The sequence below is a fragment of the Odontesthes bonariensis genome, chromosome 21 (assembly GCF_027942865.1).
Source record: "Odontesthes bonariensis isolate fOdoBon6 chromosome 21, fOdoBon6.hap1, whole genome shotgun sequence".
NCBI lineage: Eukaryota > Metazoa > Chordata > Actinopteri > Atheriniformes > Atherinopsidae > Odontesthes > Odontesthes bonariensis.
The window spans coordinates 11,245,722-11,262,158 of record NC_134526.1 but is presented as its reverse complement, the minus strand read 5'-3'; the positions used below and the strand labels follow the sequence as shown (position 1 = coordinate 11,262,158).

At 39.8% G+C, this 16,437-nt stretch overlaps 1 protein-coding gene across 1 annotated transcript in view; it reads right to left on the bottom strand.

Annotated features, from left to right (window-relative positions):
* The window catches only part of tmem184a (transmembrane protein 184a), an 18,563-nt gene extending 2,126 nt beyond the window's left edge, over nucleotides 1-16,437 (bottom strand). Inside the window, exons 1-8 of the mRNA XM_075455069.1 lie at nucleotides 16,016-16,437; nucleotides 15,545-15,763; nucleotides 10,570-10,735; nucleotides 9,584-9,674; nucleotides 8,351-8,426; nucleotides 4,756-4,847; nucleotides 3,351-3,520; nucleotides 3,071-3,268 (exon numbers count right to left, since the gene is read on the bottom strand). Of these exons, the coding sequence (XP_075311184.1) occupies nucleotides 3,071-3,268; nucleotides 3,351-3,520; nucleotides 4,756-4,847; nucleotides 8,351-8,426; nucleotides 9,584-9,674; nucleotides 10,570-10,735; nucleotides 15,545-15,763 (1,012 nt within the window). The 5' untranslated portion in view covers nucleotides 16,016-16,437. The remainder of the gene's footprint in view (nucleotides 1-3,070; nucleotides 3,269-3,350; nucleotides 3,521-4,755; nucleotides 4,848-8,350; nucleotides 8,427-9,583; nucleotides 9,675-10,569; nucleotides 10,736-15,544; nucleotides 15,764-16,015) is intronic.

Sequence of the window (16,437 nt, the reverse complement as noted above, 5' to 3'; positions counted from 1 at the left end):
TTGGGGCTTTTGTGCCTTTAATAGATAGGAAAGTTCAGAGAGACAGAAAGCAGGGGGCAGAGAGGGGGAACGACACGCAGCACAGGTCCGTCAGATACGGGACTCGAACCTGTTGCTCACAGGCTTTTATTATGTAAAAGTCTGTTGCTCACAGGCTTTTATTTTGTAAAAGTCTGTTGCTCACAGGCTTTTATTTTGTAAAAGTCTGTTGCTCACAGACTTTTATTTTGTAAAAGTCAGTTGCCGTCTGCTGCGGAACCGGAAAATAAAATAATTGGCGGATCCACAAAACCTGGAGAAGGGTACAGAACATTTATTCGGCCATTTTCATTTTAAAGTTCTTCCAGACGGCGGAGTTGACAGAACCAAAGTCATCTGTAAACACTGCCAAGTTGAATTGTCTTCTCACCGTAGAAGTTGCAGTCTAAAATATCACTTAAAGGCAAAACACACAACTGATACCAGCAAGTCACTCAAGGAAAGACAGTGGAGCGAGGCTTCTACATAAAAATGCTGATGTTAAAAGTGTGTTTGCACAACAAATGTTATGGCACTTTCATTCATATGGCAGCACATTTAAAATTAAACGAAATGCTAAATGCTAAAAGCTACTTTTGAATTCATTTTTGGATTTTGCGTACAAATGCGATTAATCGTGATTAATCAGGGAAATCATTAGATTAAAAATTTTAATTGTTGCCCAGCCCTAATATAAATACATGAACATTGTTCCTAACACAATTCAAGGTTAAATAATTGACAACATAGTTTCTTTTCATCAACCAGTAAGTTTAAAAAAAGAGAAAAAAAAAAAAAAAAAAAGAAAAGAAAAAAAAGAGTGTGTTCGTGTCAGTCATATCACACAAAAGGCATGATATTTTTCTTTCATGATTGCTTTCGTGTGTGTCACACAATCTCCACTGATGGTTGCTGAGCACCCAGCTGTGAGGCCAACCAATCTACTCCTGAACTAAAAAGATGTGCAAAGAAAAAGAAAAAAGAAGCGGCAAGCATCCACATTTTTCTGTTTCAGGGTCACTGACACTGCCACCTCCATAAGCCGATGTAGTGGGGCTTATGGAGGTGGCAAAGAGAAGCGTAAGGCTTGGTTGCTTGGAGGGGGAAATGGGATGTAGAGGGCAGTTAGGTATGGTCTGCTGAGTTTCTCCTCACAGCCAGCCTGCCTTACAGAGCAGAGGGAGAGGAGCAGTAAATCCGAGGTGTGGCAACCTCTGCGATTACACATAAACATCTGTGGGAATTTTAATGCTGGAGCCTAAACTTTGGTGAGACTTTGTGATGGGAGCAATAAAGGAAACAGATAATATCCAGCTTCTTATTTGCATCAATAACACCATCTGGATGAGGCATTTTCTTCCCAAGTTGGTATCATTTCACATTTTTAAATCATCTTTGATTTCATCTAAAAAAATGTAATTAAATAAATTTTAAAAAAAAAAGGTGGGATATCAAAGTGAATATTTGTGTTTTTTTTAAAACATTTCCTGGTATTCTGTACGACAGACAGTTAAAGAAATGCAGGATTACCCAAAGCAGGAAAACAAAAAGACAGCATTGGCCTTTGCTTCCAGTTGCATTTTCCTTGCTCCTTCCTCAGTCTGCACTTATTAATGTTCTGTAGCTTGGAATCTTTCCTTCTCTTGCTTCTTTTACATCCTCCTTTGTTAATCTAACTGTCATAACACTCTGTCCTTACTTAAATCATTATAGAAGAAAACTCTTGCCATTATTACACTTCCATTTGGTGTATTGTACCATGTTATTTTCATTGTCTCTTAGCTGCATGACATAAACGGTCTTTTCTCCTCGCTCCGGCGGTTTGTGCCACTCTCTGTTCTTTCCTTTCCTTTCCTTTCCTCTCATCTCCCCCTCCCTGCTTCATGCAGGTGAAATAAAAGCCAAAGCTTCACGTTCTGATCTCAGCACCACCGTCGCTCATAATCTCTGGCCCCGGAGCCGTTTGGTCCTGAAATGTTGCTGCTTCGGCCTGTTCATCGCTCAGTGGTCTCAACTGCCCACTCCTTCCCAACTGTCATGCACAAGGTCGCTCTCTGCTTCGATTCATTTTTTGTTTTATTCATTGTCATGCCAGCCCACGCTGCTGTAATATAGATGACAATTAGTGCTGACAGTAACAGTGACTGTTCTTTGGATTAAAGCAGTCATCCTTATGAGAGAACTGTACACCTTCAAAGCTTTTCTATAATTACTACCATGGATGCTCGACCTTTTCATTTTATCCACTGTCAATCTTGTTTGTACCATATATCATCACTTTTCACATTCCTACTCAGATTATATGCTAATTTTCTTTATCTCTCTTCTTCTGTCCTCCCTCAGGCAGAAGAGTCCTCCTTTATTAGCCTGGTTCTACTTGAAGTTTCCACCAGTTAAAGGAAGTCAGAGGGAAGGTTTTCCTCTCCATTGTTGCCTCTGTGCTTGCTTTAACGTAGTCAGGGTTTGGATTTGCTTTCCTTCAAATTATTTGCTTATTTAATTCAATTTACCTCTCTTACTTTGTTCTTTCAGAGCACATTTTCTTTGTTTCATGTCATACTTAAACATCTAATGTTAACTATTTCTTTGTTTATTCCTTAAAGTGACTGAAAAGTGCAAACAAACATAGTTGATAATTCCAATTCTTATCCTTTAGACCAGAAGCAACATATTCTTTCAGATCATTCGAGAAGCTTGTCTGCCTCTCACTTACTATTCTAATACATCTTTCTTGAAATGCTGATGGATGTTCAGAAAAATGTCACGATTAAAACAAAAGCTTTCAAATGGTTTTGTTCTTATCAGCATCAGAGGCAGAGCACAAAGGCTTTAATTGATGTCAACAATTCTGTTCTGAATTTTTCAGAATGCTTAGGTTTCGCAGGGTTTTTATAAAAGAGCATCTTAGGCCTTTACGAGTCAACAGTCAGTGCGGCTATGCTTGCAGAACGAGAGTCATTATTGTGCCAGAGAGGGTCAATTAGCCATTTGAGTTTGAGGTGAGGGCAAGATGTAATAATCAGCTGAAATGATTTGTTCGAGATGTACTCACCTGGCACATCATTTTTCTTCTCCTGGTAGACAGTGCAGGTGAAGGCATATCGGAGGGCAATGGCAGCAAAAAACATCTCAATGCAGATGATGAAGTTCTGCCAGCCCGCTGCCACAGTGCCGGCGCCCACCTCTTGTCCATCAATGAAAAGCGCTTTGGGAATGACCCCGCATCGTTCCAGGATGGCAAGGACCATTCCTACGAGAGGCGCAAAGCTATTCACTTTGTATTTTCACTTTGGTGTGCTGGTGGTGACGAGAAAAGAGAGGGATGAACTCACCTTGCCAGAAGGACAAGAAGATGACAGATTTAATGGTGAGAAATTTGAGCACCGGTTCGTAAGGTCTGAGCAGGTCACTGGTGGCGAAGAAGAAGAGGAAGAGAGCGTAGAGGGCCAAGCTGACGGAGAAGTTGTAGATGATTGTGATGTACAGGTATCCTCCATTCACACTGCAAAGAAAGGAATTGGAAGAGCACCATACATCATTAACAAACTTCAATCATGACATGTCTGCGTAAGCTCTTTTTTCCAGTATGAATAACTTCCAGCTGAAGGAAAAACACAGCAACTTATACCTGATGATGTTTTAGTCATTTTGCTTGAACACCAGGAAAAACAGCCTTTTGGTCCTCTTCTCCGAACAAGAATTTAAAACTTTTTTGTATACGTCCTTCTTATTTCTCTGGAATAAATTCCGTAAACAGGCAGAACTCTACATTTGATCGTCAGTCTGCCTTCCTACCAGATTTTGCATTCAAAGGAGCCTCTCTGACAACTCAACTGTGACAACACTAATTACTCTCACGCAGTACAGAGTGCATGGCTGGCTGAAAGCGTATAAGTAAACAATCTGTGAATCATCGTGGTCTTACTGCAAAGCTCAAATAAAGACATGAAGAAAAGTTATTTCTGCCTGATCATTGCTTTAAGTATTCGGAAGGCTAAGAGGAAGAACTGAGTCAAGATTATCTTTTAGCGTGACGGTAAGAGGATGATAATAAAGAAACTTCTGTGCGATGCTCTCATTGAAGTCTGCGGCGCTTGGATAGTTTAGAAACAAGCGTTGTCACAGCTGACTCTTCAGACAGAGACAGCGAGCTGAGAGGCACCTGGAAATAAGCCAAGCAGAATGTATGGCTGCAGATTTTATAGCTTTGATTAGACAATTTCATTGAACAAATTATCCTTATCCTTTGCCGAGACCCTTAGTGGCTCATCTGAAGCCTTGAAATACATTTCATTGAACTTGTCAGTCTGCAATTCATCCCCTGCCTTTGTACCAATTTATATTCAAGAAAGTATATACACGCTTCTGTAAGCAGAACATCTGATAATAATTAGGAAGTTTGATTTTGAAGCACCATCAATTGGAGAATAACTTGAAATATATTGTTTTAAGTAAAAAAAAAAAAAAAAAAAAGAAGCAAAAACTGTCATATTACTCAGCTGAATAGTGAAATCTGTGAAAACATGCACCTGCCAAGTTTTATCCCATAACTTATAGTTTGAAAGAACTTTTAATTCTAATCTTTTCATCGAGCCTTCTGTCACGAGGTGATATGACTATATCCATTTCCAAATTGGTTCCATGTGCACAAAAACAATAAACAAGCCTTCTGGCAATGACATGCATGGGTAGGACACAGAATGAAATGCAAAAGGGGGGGGAGGGGGTGCTGCTCACTTAAAATCTCCATCATGATATTTGCCAAAGGCCTGCAGGATGATGGTGATGGCTGCCATGATGGGTTTGACCACGCAGAACTGGAGAGTCGCCTGGAGGACACACGACAACTCAGAATGAGACGACAAGAGACAACAAACAAGGACACCACCAAGAAGGACGAGGACGTCAGAATCAGTTTGCACTTCGGATGAGATGCGAAGATGAGGAGCAGCTCACTGACAGCAATCGTCTCCGTTTCCCAAACATTTCAGGTAACCAGTGGCTGTTTCTCACCATCATCATGGTGTATCATCATGTATTTTTGTAAAGTTTTTACCCGATACAACTGTTTTGAGTTGAGTTTTGCATCGATGGAGCACATTTTTGAAGAAACAGAGAACTAGTCCATCTACTTGCACAACTGAAGCTCACTAGTAAAAGGTTAAAAGATAGATTTTCTGCTTAATGTGCGGTTAAGCGTTTGACCGTTTCTTGGCCTTGAGCAGCAACCTGCTGAAATCCCTGGTGGGTGCTTGACAATTGCACAGAGCTGACAAACTGTCCAGCATCGACCAACCTCCTATAAAGAGATAAGGTTTTCCATTTAATCTTTGCTTTCTGTACAGATGCATCTTTTTCAATCTTTAAGCTAAGCTGCTTTGGCCACAGCTTTACATTTAACAAGCCGATATTATTGAAGAGAGAAAAAATAAATAAATAAATGCACCATATTTCCTAATATGCCAAACTGGTGCTTTAATTAAAAGGCAAAATCCTCACTTGAAAGTCAATTCAGTTTTATCTGTACAGTGCTTTTCATGCAACTGAAGAGCAAATCAAAGTGCTTTACTGAATCAACCATGCTCATCAAAATAAAACAGAATGAAAGATTCATAGATTAACGACTCGTAAATACAATATGCAGGGAGGTATTAATGCAAACAAAATACAAACACAAGGATAAAAGAAGTAGTGAACAGAAAGGTCAACAAATCAAGTGAAATATTTTTCAAATGTTGGTTTTTATCTTAGTCTTAAAAACCAAGGGGGTGTCTAAATCTCACACCCACACTGGGAGCTGTGTCCCCAGGGGAGGAACCTGAAAAATCAAAGGCTCCGACTCCCATTCTGGCCTTTGAAATTTTGAGAACAACAAGCCCACCAGTGGTCTGAGAGCAAAGAGTGCTTATGGGATGATTGTGAAATGATGACATCTTTAAAGCAGTAAGGAGCTTGGCCATTAAGAGCTTTGAGGAATTGTTGTTAAAAGTGTCTTTCTTTCATACGATTAGAGCAACCTCCAGGATACCGATGTAATGTTGGTGTGGGACAGCGGAGGATGCATGCATTACACTACTGCAGGACAGGTGTTCTCTGTGTTGTGCGCTGAAGCTCGAACTAACCAATTTGACAGAAGCTCCCACACATGAAAGCAACAGACCAGAAGTGTTGAACTTGATAAGCCAGAGGGAAGCTTTTCTGGAATGACCAGAAGTGGAAGTGTGCTTGGCAAACTGGCATTGATATGCATTTATCTTAGAGTACAACTGATTTCCTTTGAAGTTTCGAGTACTGACATTCTCAACTTGCCCCAAGCTTTAGTGCCAGTTTGTCACTCTGAATATCCTCAAAGAAAATAATGCAACAAACTTGCTGACATGCTTGATAGTCAAAACACAATCTACGTTCGTGGTGGCAGTGCATCAAAAGTCGACAGTGGTTAACGCATTTAGTTCATTTGGAGTCTGTAGCAACATTCATGAAATTTGCACTCATTAGAGCATCAAACTGTTCTAGTGGGAAACTAAGCAAAGCTAAATTAAACAAATGTAAGATAAGAGGAAATGTTAATTATACGTGCTTGTAAGCTGCTGTAACAAATCATTATGAGATTTTATGACATATGACTCCGACTTAAACCAGAGTTCCCTGCTGTAGGTCATTTGTGGCAACTCCAAACAACATTATCCTTAAAACTGCAACATCCATCATTGATTCTTGGGAAAAATTAAAGATCTTTGACTCCCAAATGCTCTACCCAACCAGCTGGTTACTACAGACTAATCCACAGCTCTGCAGGTATTTTGATAAATGAAACCTTTCTATGCACTTTTGCTGGTCGTCTTCATGCAAACAATGTTTTTGTGCACTGAAAATGGATTTTTCGGACTACACCTTGCGGAGTGAACATCAACATGCCTCAACTCCTTATGTTTTTTTTTTTTGTTTTTTTTTTTATAAATACATGGCAAAAGGCGCCATCATCAAGATGTTGACAGGATATTGTCAGTGTTAACTTTCTTTAAGGACTTTTTACATATATGCACATAAAAATACAGCTACCTACTGACTGCATTGAAGAACAAAAGGCATCAGAATGTGCTACGAAGGTCGCTGATACATAATCCAGCACCGACCTGGCAGCCATTGTTGGTTTTGTATGGGACCCAATCAGACCGCTTGTTGGTGGGAAAACTTTGGAAATGGAGTGGTTGTGCTCCAGACTGAACTCTGACTGATGTCTTTTGAGTGAGCTACTTCGCCCACAGAGCAGCTTATTTCCAAGTGAGGATGTTAAAGAATTACTTGATGCAAAAATCGTAAAAATCTTTTATTTTTATTCCCTCGGGTCTTAGGATGCTTAATGGGGATAGTAGTCCTCATCTTTGTGTCGCCACCTTTTTGATGTCTGACTTTCTGTATAAGCCTTTCATCAGGCAACTTGTGCGGGCAGATGCTGATTTGCTGTCACTGACATGTTGTTGTGCTCAAATGCGCTGCTGTTATGACTTTTTAAATTCTGTTTTGATGATATCAGGCAAACTGGGAAGGCTCTCAAACGGAATTGCTCATTGGGGATAAATATATTTAGTTCATCAAACTTACTTAGTTTTGTGTGGACATTGTGTCTATTTGCTGTCGAGTGCCAACCATGAAGCTCACAGTCAGTACTTTAGAGCTTTCATGCTGAAAACAGCTGCCTACTACATTATATCATCTGTAAAGACTGCACAGTCATGTCAGAATTCCATACAGATTTATCACCACAAGCAGCCATTTTACCAGAGTGACATTACACTGTTATTTGACATATAATCAATATAAATGATCTGTTAATGTCAAAATAATTGACCTTCTGATTCCGTATTCTCATGTATAAATAATATTGGTTAAACTATAAAGCCGGTTTCAGATGTGCCACCAGATTTAACTTGCAAGGTTTGCCTTTAAAAAGGACTCAATATAATGTTCCTGTCAAAGTATATCATTTATCATCTGCTTCTTGAATAAAAATTCTTATAATCATGCATTTTGTTTTGAAGAATAAACACTCAGTGAACATCGTCAAGCTGCTTTCAACTGGCCTTAGTTGATTGTTTTTCTTTTTTGTTTTGAACCAGTGCATTTTATCCAGTGAGAAGCGCACAACCAATTATAAAAACCCGCCATCCTTAAGCAGTCTGGAGATGTGATCTGAAAGGTAATTCACAGCTCAGTACTTTTCTTATTTTAGGCATTATTCTTTTTCAGTGTGTGCGTTTGTTTTGTTTCAATGATCAGAGGGATCATCGAGGGAGCAGAAAAAAAAAAAAAGGTAATGATGGAAGCTCACCTGTTTGCAGAATCTTAAAAAGCCAATAGAGTAGCTCATTCCGACGAGGCAACACGTACCATACAGACAGCTTGACCTGTGAAAATAACAGGAAGTGATGGGTTATCAAGTCACGTCAATGCAGAAATGTCACATTTAACAATGGATAATGGAAGTGGCAAGTGAAATGGGGGCATATATATATATATATATATATATATATAAAAAAGAAATTCTATATAATATAACCAGACTGCATTGAAATCTTCAAATTTGTTTACAGATTACTAACCAACAGCAACAATAAGTGCTTATTTTGGCAATCTATAAGTAATTAGACTAATCATGTAACACAAACTTACACCAAAGGTGCTCTTCATGCTCTTAGTCTGACTATGCAGCATATATCATCCCATTTTTATTAACAATATTAATTATGCACCTTGCATTTGTACGTTTAAATGAATGTGTCCGTCTTGCCTTTGAACCAGAGCACACACACTTTCCCCACCAAACCACTCAATGCAGCCAGATTACTTGCAAATAAGGCGGACAGACATTCAGACAAGAGAAATTCAAATTGGGAAGAAACAAATTGGGATTTGCATTTAAACTGAAAATGTCTATTGTTTTGTGCTACCACTTTACCAAATAAGACCAGTGTTTGAAGGATTGGAACACTCCTGATATACGGTAAAAGTTTGTGTGGTTAAAATGCAGCTGGAGTGAGCCAATTGAACCACATTCAACTTTACAATAATAATTTATGTTCCAACTTGAAAAGATAGAAGACATTTTATCAAATTCTCTAGACTAGAGAATCTGAAATGACTTGCTGGGAACATCGTTTTGGCCAATTCCAGACCAAGCAAAACAGTAAAGGCTTATTAGAAAAAGGTCAGTCAATACAAGTCTTCACACTTACTGAGACTCAATATTATTGTCTGTACTGACTTAAGACCCCAGCAAAGAGCTGCTGCCCTGAGATTGAAATCAATCGTAAAACGCCTATAAAGACTTGTCAAAGGTTCAGAGATAAAGAGGGATGTCGCATGTGAGAGCTGTTTATTGCCAGCATGTTTACTTGCATGTTGCAGCTTTTATTAGCATACAGCTATAACCATAGCACAGTCAGCCCCAGTTAATACATTTATTACTTCTGAACCAACATGTTCAACAACAACAGATATTTCAGTCCGGCTTGTTTATGCAGAACGTGGCTGCAGAATGTAGAATCAGGCTGCGTGCACTCACTCTATGGGCTTGCCTCGAATCTCCGACATGATTGCACTCTCTCCTCCGAGATACTCAAAGGACAGGCTCAGGAAATTATAAATGACAAACGCTGTAACACAAAGAGAAAGTTACTTGTCTTCCAGACCCGACGTCAAACATGTTTCATTACATGATTTCCATTTTAGAACAATTTCTCATCCCCTTCAAGTATAACTTGACTGAGAAGGTCAAATCATTTCAGGAGGAAAAAAAGTTCCACATGAAAAATAAATAAATAAATATATATATAGAGTCCTGCAGTTTGGAACAATGAATGTTTCAATCCTTACATTAAGACGCTTCTAAGGGCTCTGTGTCTTGGAAATCCCTTCTTAATCCTTTGTTGCTATTTAAAGAGGGATTAAATTAAGCTAATACAGATGGTGTCCAGTCAAGAGAAGGTTCATTATGTTTTAGTCACAGCTACTGGTGGCATTTCAGTTCCCTGATTTCTGATGGCCTGCACCATCAATCAGCCACCAAATTGGGCAGCAAACGGGACACTAATCTGTTGAATAATGGATTTCCAAATCGTTGCCCCCCACCCGCCCCCATATCTTAAATTGCTTGTTATCCAGTTAGCATTTGATTCACTTTTGCTATTGTTAAAGTACTGTGGTCTTAAAACTTCAACACATAATTAAGGGTTCACTGTACGAGAGTGGTTACTGAAAACCCTGGTAAAAATCTACATTATCTTTATAATGAATTATTCAAACCACAAACAAAATGTAGTAAAAAAAACTAAACAAAATGGAGGCTTCTTCTAGAAACGTTAGATCTCAGATAACAAGGCCCATGTATTTGTGAACAAAGATTGGCAAGGAAAAACTAGTTTGGTCACTTTCTTATCTTTCTGTTTCTAGCAGCAACCTGAAACATCAGGGAAGGAAGAAAAAAAACAAATCTATGGCTTTCCAGAAAGGAACCAATCTGGCAGATCATTTACGGCCTGAGATACGTACCTTCGTAGCAGTCTCGAATAGAATCGAAGTAGACATAGTACTGGTTATTGCTGATGAACAGGAGGCTGAGCCAGGAATCAAAGGCATAAACTGGAACAATAAACAGGATGCGGATGATGTAGCGCTGCTCATTGGGGACAGTGTAGGAGCAAAGGTGTGTATAGATCTATAATGAAAACACAAAGAAGGCATAATGTTCATTCCCGGTGTGGTTGTGAACCGCTTCTGCTTGTGTTACACAGTAAAGAGATTAATATGACATAATGCAGCCCACATGCGAAAACCGCTTCATGTGGTCTACTGAAATGTTACTGTGCGACAAAACAAGCTTGGAAACGAATTACATCCTTAAACAGGCAACAACTTCATTATTTCCAATATCAATGAGAATGCAAAAACCTCATGTTGGTTTCCCTGCGCATCTGCAATCATTTTCACCTTAAAGGGATATGCCACCCCCAGGCCAAATTAAGTGTATCCCCGCATTCCCGAGACATGAATAAGTGTGTGGGAGTGTTTTCCTGGCGACCCAGGCATTGTCTGAGTCTCACAGCACTGACCACTGCTTGGTTGCGCGTAATACATACATGCTAGCGTCGCCACTCGAAATATTTCGCCCAACGTGAATTAATTTACTTGATTTACCTTCTAATTACTGTGCGAGTGGTGTACTTTCACATCGAGTGCAAATGACTGTGTAAATCTACACAGAAGGCTTGTTTTGCTCATGTCGGTTTGGGAACTAGTTTCAGGTGCGGAAAATACAGCCGAAGCACACTCCCCGCTACGTCTTTGGGAATCCCCACCCCCGACTTCCTCAAACAAACCAGCGTGAAGGGGGGTATTCCCAATGACATGCGGGGAGTGTGCTTCGGCTGTGTTTTCCGCACTGGAAACTAGTTCCCAAACCGACATGAGCAAACCAAACCTTCCGTGTAGTCATTTGCACTCGATTTGAAAGTACACCACTCTCACAGTAATTAGAAGGTAAATCAAGTAAATTAATTCACGTTGGGCGAAATATTTCGAGTGGCGACGCTGGCGACGCTACCATGTATGTATTACGCGCAACCAAGCAGTGGTCAGTGCTGTGAGACTCGGACAATGCCTGGGTCGCCAGGAAAACACTCCCACACACTTATTTATGTCTCGGGAATGCGGGGATACACTTAATTTGGCCTGGGGGTGGCATATCCCTTTAAAAAAAAACCATATTTAATTTAGATTCATATAAAAAAGCTACTAACCACGAGAAAGACCAAATATAACGCGTCTAAAACCAAAACATAAATAATTTAGCATTCTGGTTTAATGCTTTTGTGTCTTCTCTTAATCAGCAATTGCAGCACTGAAGTGATAGAAACTGCAAGAGTGGTGTTCTCTATGAAATATTGACCTCCAGCGAATTTCTTTCAATCTGAATGGTATTATTAAAGTCCACAACTTGTCTCTGACTCACTGCTCCATCTGCCATTATGAAATGCAGCAGCAAGGTTGTCTCAGATAAAGAGAGATTACCAAATCTCCCATTTTAATGACTTCCCAGAACACTCCTTTAAACCCACCGACCACACTTAACATGTTGCACAGCTCCAGACAAAAACATCAGTGTATAAATGCCGTTTCACTGAGCTGATAAAGGTCTTACCCTTTAGCTTTAACTCAAACACACAACCCTCCCTCGTGGTCCCGTATGGCCTCAATAAATGGAATGTGGTGCATCCGACAACAGATTGGGGAATACAAACAGCATGAGGCAGACAACCCCCACATCATTCTTTAGAGTGACCTTTAGGCTTTTAGAAAAGACCACATTGTCACATTGTTAACCAACACTCAGGAGAAAAGGTTTTCACACCAATAAGTTACATTTAAATGTCAAACAACATTCATGTTCCAATACTACTGATAAACTGGGATGAGGACAGGCGTTTCCATTTTAATGCCGAGAGCAAATAAAGCACAGTATGATGAGCATGCTAGAACAAAGAGATCAGTAATTAACCAAGTGAGGAAATTTCAGGTAAATGGTTCCTTTCATCACTGAGATAACGTAACGTCCTCATATGACCGCATGTCACCAAAGTTAACAAAACAACCATGCCATCAGGAAATATTAAAGAGAAACGTCTCAATAGTTTTGTTGTTGCGAAATGGAATCCGACATCAAATAAATTAACTCTAAATGAACCCAACCAATACTAGGATCTTGTCAACTAAGCAATTATCAGATTTAATAGGAAAAAAAAAAAGAAAAAAAAGTTAGTCAAATCGTCTGTCTCCACTATTATTGTCGCTCTGAAAATGAATGCAGTTATGCGTAATTCTTTTTTTTTTTAATCTTAAGATGTAGTGCTCATCAAAGATCACAGCATATCAGGGAATATCATTGTGGTGCAAAAGATAATTAAAAGCAGTTATCTTCCAAAGTGGACCAATAACTGCTCCTTCATGAAAAAACTCATTTAAAAAGACTAGTAAAAATCATCTATAATTCATTAAAATGCAAACAACTCATTAGCCAACTAATTATGTTTGAAGAGAAATCAATAGTGCCAACAAGCTCACTCTACTTCAGATGAATAACAATTAGTCTTTTAAGAGACAGAAAATAAAACATAATTGCAATATTTAATAATCCCAAAAACAACCAAATTTGTGAAGGTTTAAACTTTACCGTTGCAATGTCCTCTAAAGCAGAAGAAAGATCATTACCATCTATCTAATTAACTCGATATTTCCCAAACTTCTGATGGCAACTACAAACCTGATGACACAAGAGTGAGCTTTCACAAACAGTGTTGGGAATTGTTCACTCTTTTTGAGTGGGATCCAGTGAACTGATTAGGCTACATAATTTACAAACCATTCAATAATAAAAACTCATTTTCAACTGAAGCCAGGTTTAAACTTCAGCCGAGACAAACAATGCAGAGCTCCTCTGCATTAAACAACGCAGAACTTGGCAAAAATCAGACACAAGAATCAGAGAAGAATGAAGATGCATCCTGTTGGGTCATCCCATCAGAAATTCACGCACACTCAAAAGATGACCACTCAACCAAACGCTCCAGTGTTTACGGTAAGCTTACTGAAAACACATCCATCTGCAACCCCATCTTTCACCTTGGACTAATTGAAGGTCTAAGGTATACGTGATTGGGTGAATGAGAAACACACTGTAAAGCACTTTGTAGAACATAAAAAGGTATTTTAACAACATCCAGTCTCCCCTCAACACTTGTAGCTTGATTAAATGTCTTTTAGAGGCTGCACATCAAAGCCTGATTACTGTCGGTGTGTTGGTGTGTGTGTGTGTGTGTGACGGTGATATGCATCGTAATACGTGAACTGAGGTGGACTGTTGTGCAGAGTTTGGTCGAAAATAGAAAACTATAACCGTCCTTCCTGACACTGGCCTAACAGCTGAATTATAACTTCAAGTCATCCGACTTATCTCCGACACAAGAGGACAGACGGGGACCGAAAATATGAAACCCAATAACCTAAACCAGAAGGGAATCTACATATTGGTAGTAAAGGAGTGTGCCATGTGCAAACACAATCATACAGGATAAGAATGATCTGCTGCTCTTAAACCCAAATGCTTCAAGCTGCGAAGGGACCAATGAGATCACCGTGAAAATCGAGCCACCCTCCGTGGATTACTAGTCTGAGAAGCATTGGCTACATCACAGAAAAGAGGATCTAAGGTCATTGTCTATCTGTGCTTAGCATTCAGAAAGTGCATTTAAGAGTCTATAGCAATCCTCTAGAGCCAAGTCAGAGGAAACATGACCAGCATATATTATAGCAATAGTCCTGCAGACCATTTTATTCCACCAGTGTGACAAAAAGATGCCTGTTGCAAACCTGCTCCGTTCTCCCAGCGGAACACTTGCTATTTATTTGTTCAATTAAAACGTCTCGCTGGCGAGTGTTTGGCCAAACACGTAGTATATTAAAAAGATAGAAACCAATTTACCGGATATTGAGTCACAAATCCCTAAACACAGGTTGTTGCCGTTTCTTCTTTCCAGATGCGATTTGTTGTCTGTGAGCGCGTTTCCTGATGTACAGCTTATTCCTTCATTAAGCGCAACACATAACCTACAAATACACGCTCACATAAATATTACACAGGCCTAAGGGGTTGCTGGATGAATGCGCAGTCAGTATTACAGCCGCATGACATGAAAACCGCTGTGAAATGGAAAATGAAAAAATAAAAAAAATCATCCTTTATAATGCTTTAAATGTTATCTGAGTATCAACTGATTTCCCTGCTGATATAACACAGCACCCGTCTGCATTCTCTGCAAACGATAAAACCATAATGATAAGCTATCATCTCTGCACAGTGGGCAACTCTGGCTTGCATGAGGAAACACTCATTTTACAACAGTGATGAAACGGCCGTGTGGGTAAAGGTGGTCTGCGTTGAGCCATTTATTCCTCCCGACTGTATCCTTCCCCCCCACACACGGAGAGGGCTCGCAGCGTTTTCACTCTATATTCAGCCAAAGGATTTTTTGTTAATTTAATCTTGAGTCGCTGTTGATTACAACTACGCAAAATGCTCCCACAATGCAGTGAGGGCACGCGGGCAGGTGTCAGGCACATTAATGCCTGCCTGGGAATAAAAGTGATGCCTTTTAAAGATGATAAGAAAGTGGCAAGAGTACGAAAATACGCGCTGTGAGGTGGCACCTCGAATTCACTGTGCTGAGGTGGAATTTGACGCGCCATTTTAAAAGCATAGAGGAATACGTTTCTCACCTCAGGCAGAGGTGCGATCCGTTGTCCCAAACCCTCTCTGATAACACATTTACATAATTGTCAGTGCAGGGACTGTGTTACACACCAGTGTTATTTGATGCAGTGATTTTCTGGGACTCCCATTTGATAAAGGAAAGAAAAAATGTCCCACACTAAAGCTTTTTTTTTTTTTTTTTTTGAAGTAACACAAACTCACCTGGTGGCATGTCATCAGCAAGGCAGACCAGACAAATATCCCCGTGAGGGCCTGGGCAGCCATTGTGTTTAAGAACATCTCATTTACTATGATTGATCCGTTTCCGGTTCGAATGATGGTCATGTTGGAGATGTCGGCCTTGTCCGGGAGAATTGGCGCATCCAGGTGAACAATCGAATTATTGTCGGTTGATGAGTCCATGTCCACAGAAAAGTTCATCTGAAAAAGACGAGAGACCTCAGAAATCAACGTTAAACGTAAAAGAAAAAAAAAAAAAAGTAAAAAAAAACGCAGGGGGACCTCCCCTGTGAGTTTATGCTGCCAGTTGGGCAAAAGTTCAAATACATTTCCTACTTCCTTTCTCTTTAGAAAGTATTTGCCCGTACCTTAAATACAATAGACACTGCCCAACAATTGTTGCTCAAATTATCTGAGCTTGTGTAGCGTCTTAGCAGTCAACAAACGGCTCACCTTGTCCTGGCTTGAGTGAAAGAAGCTTTATCCAGTTAGACGGAACCGTGAACAAACATCCCAGGGTTCTTACAAGCCCGCGTTATAGGATCAACATCGAGAACAAACCCGCTTTTCCAGAACCTCCAACCAAGTGCATTTACGACAATTCACCGTCGATAATTAGACTTTTATCAACGACTAGGCTAGACTTCCTTGTTTGAGACAGGTGCCTCACTGAGTTCGAAGTACGTACAGTCGTAGAGTTAAAACTAAATTAAAACTTGCTACAAGAAAAAAACACACACATAGGTCTTACAATTTACAGTGCGAAACAACTAAAAGAGTTGTTTTCTTTCGAAGTAATGAAGGTTTTAATCTATCCTTAAGCGGTGCCTGCAGCTCAGCAGCAGAGATAAACAGGTTGGGCGCAGGTGAAGAAA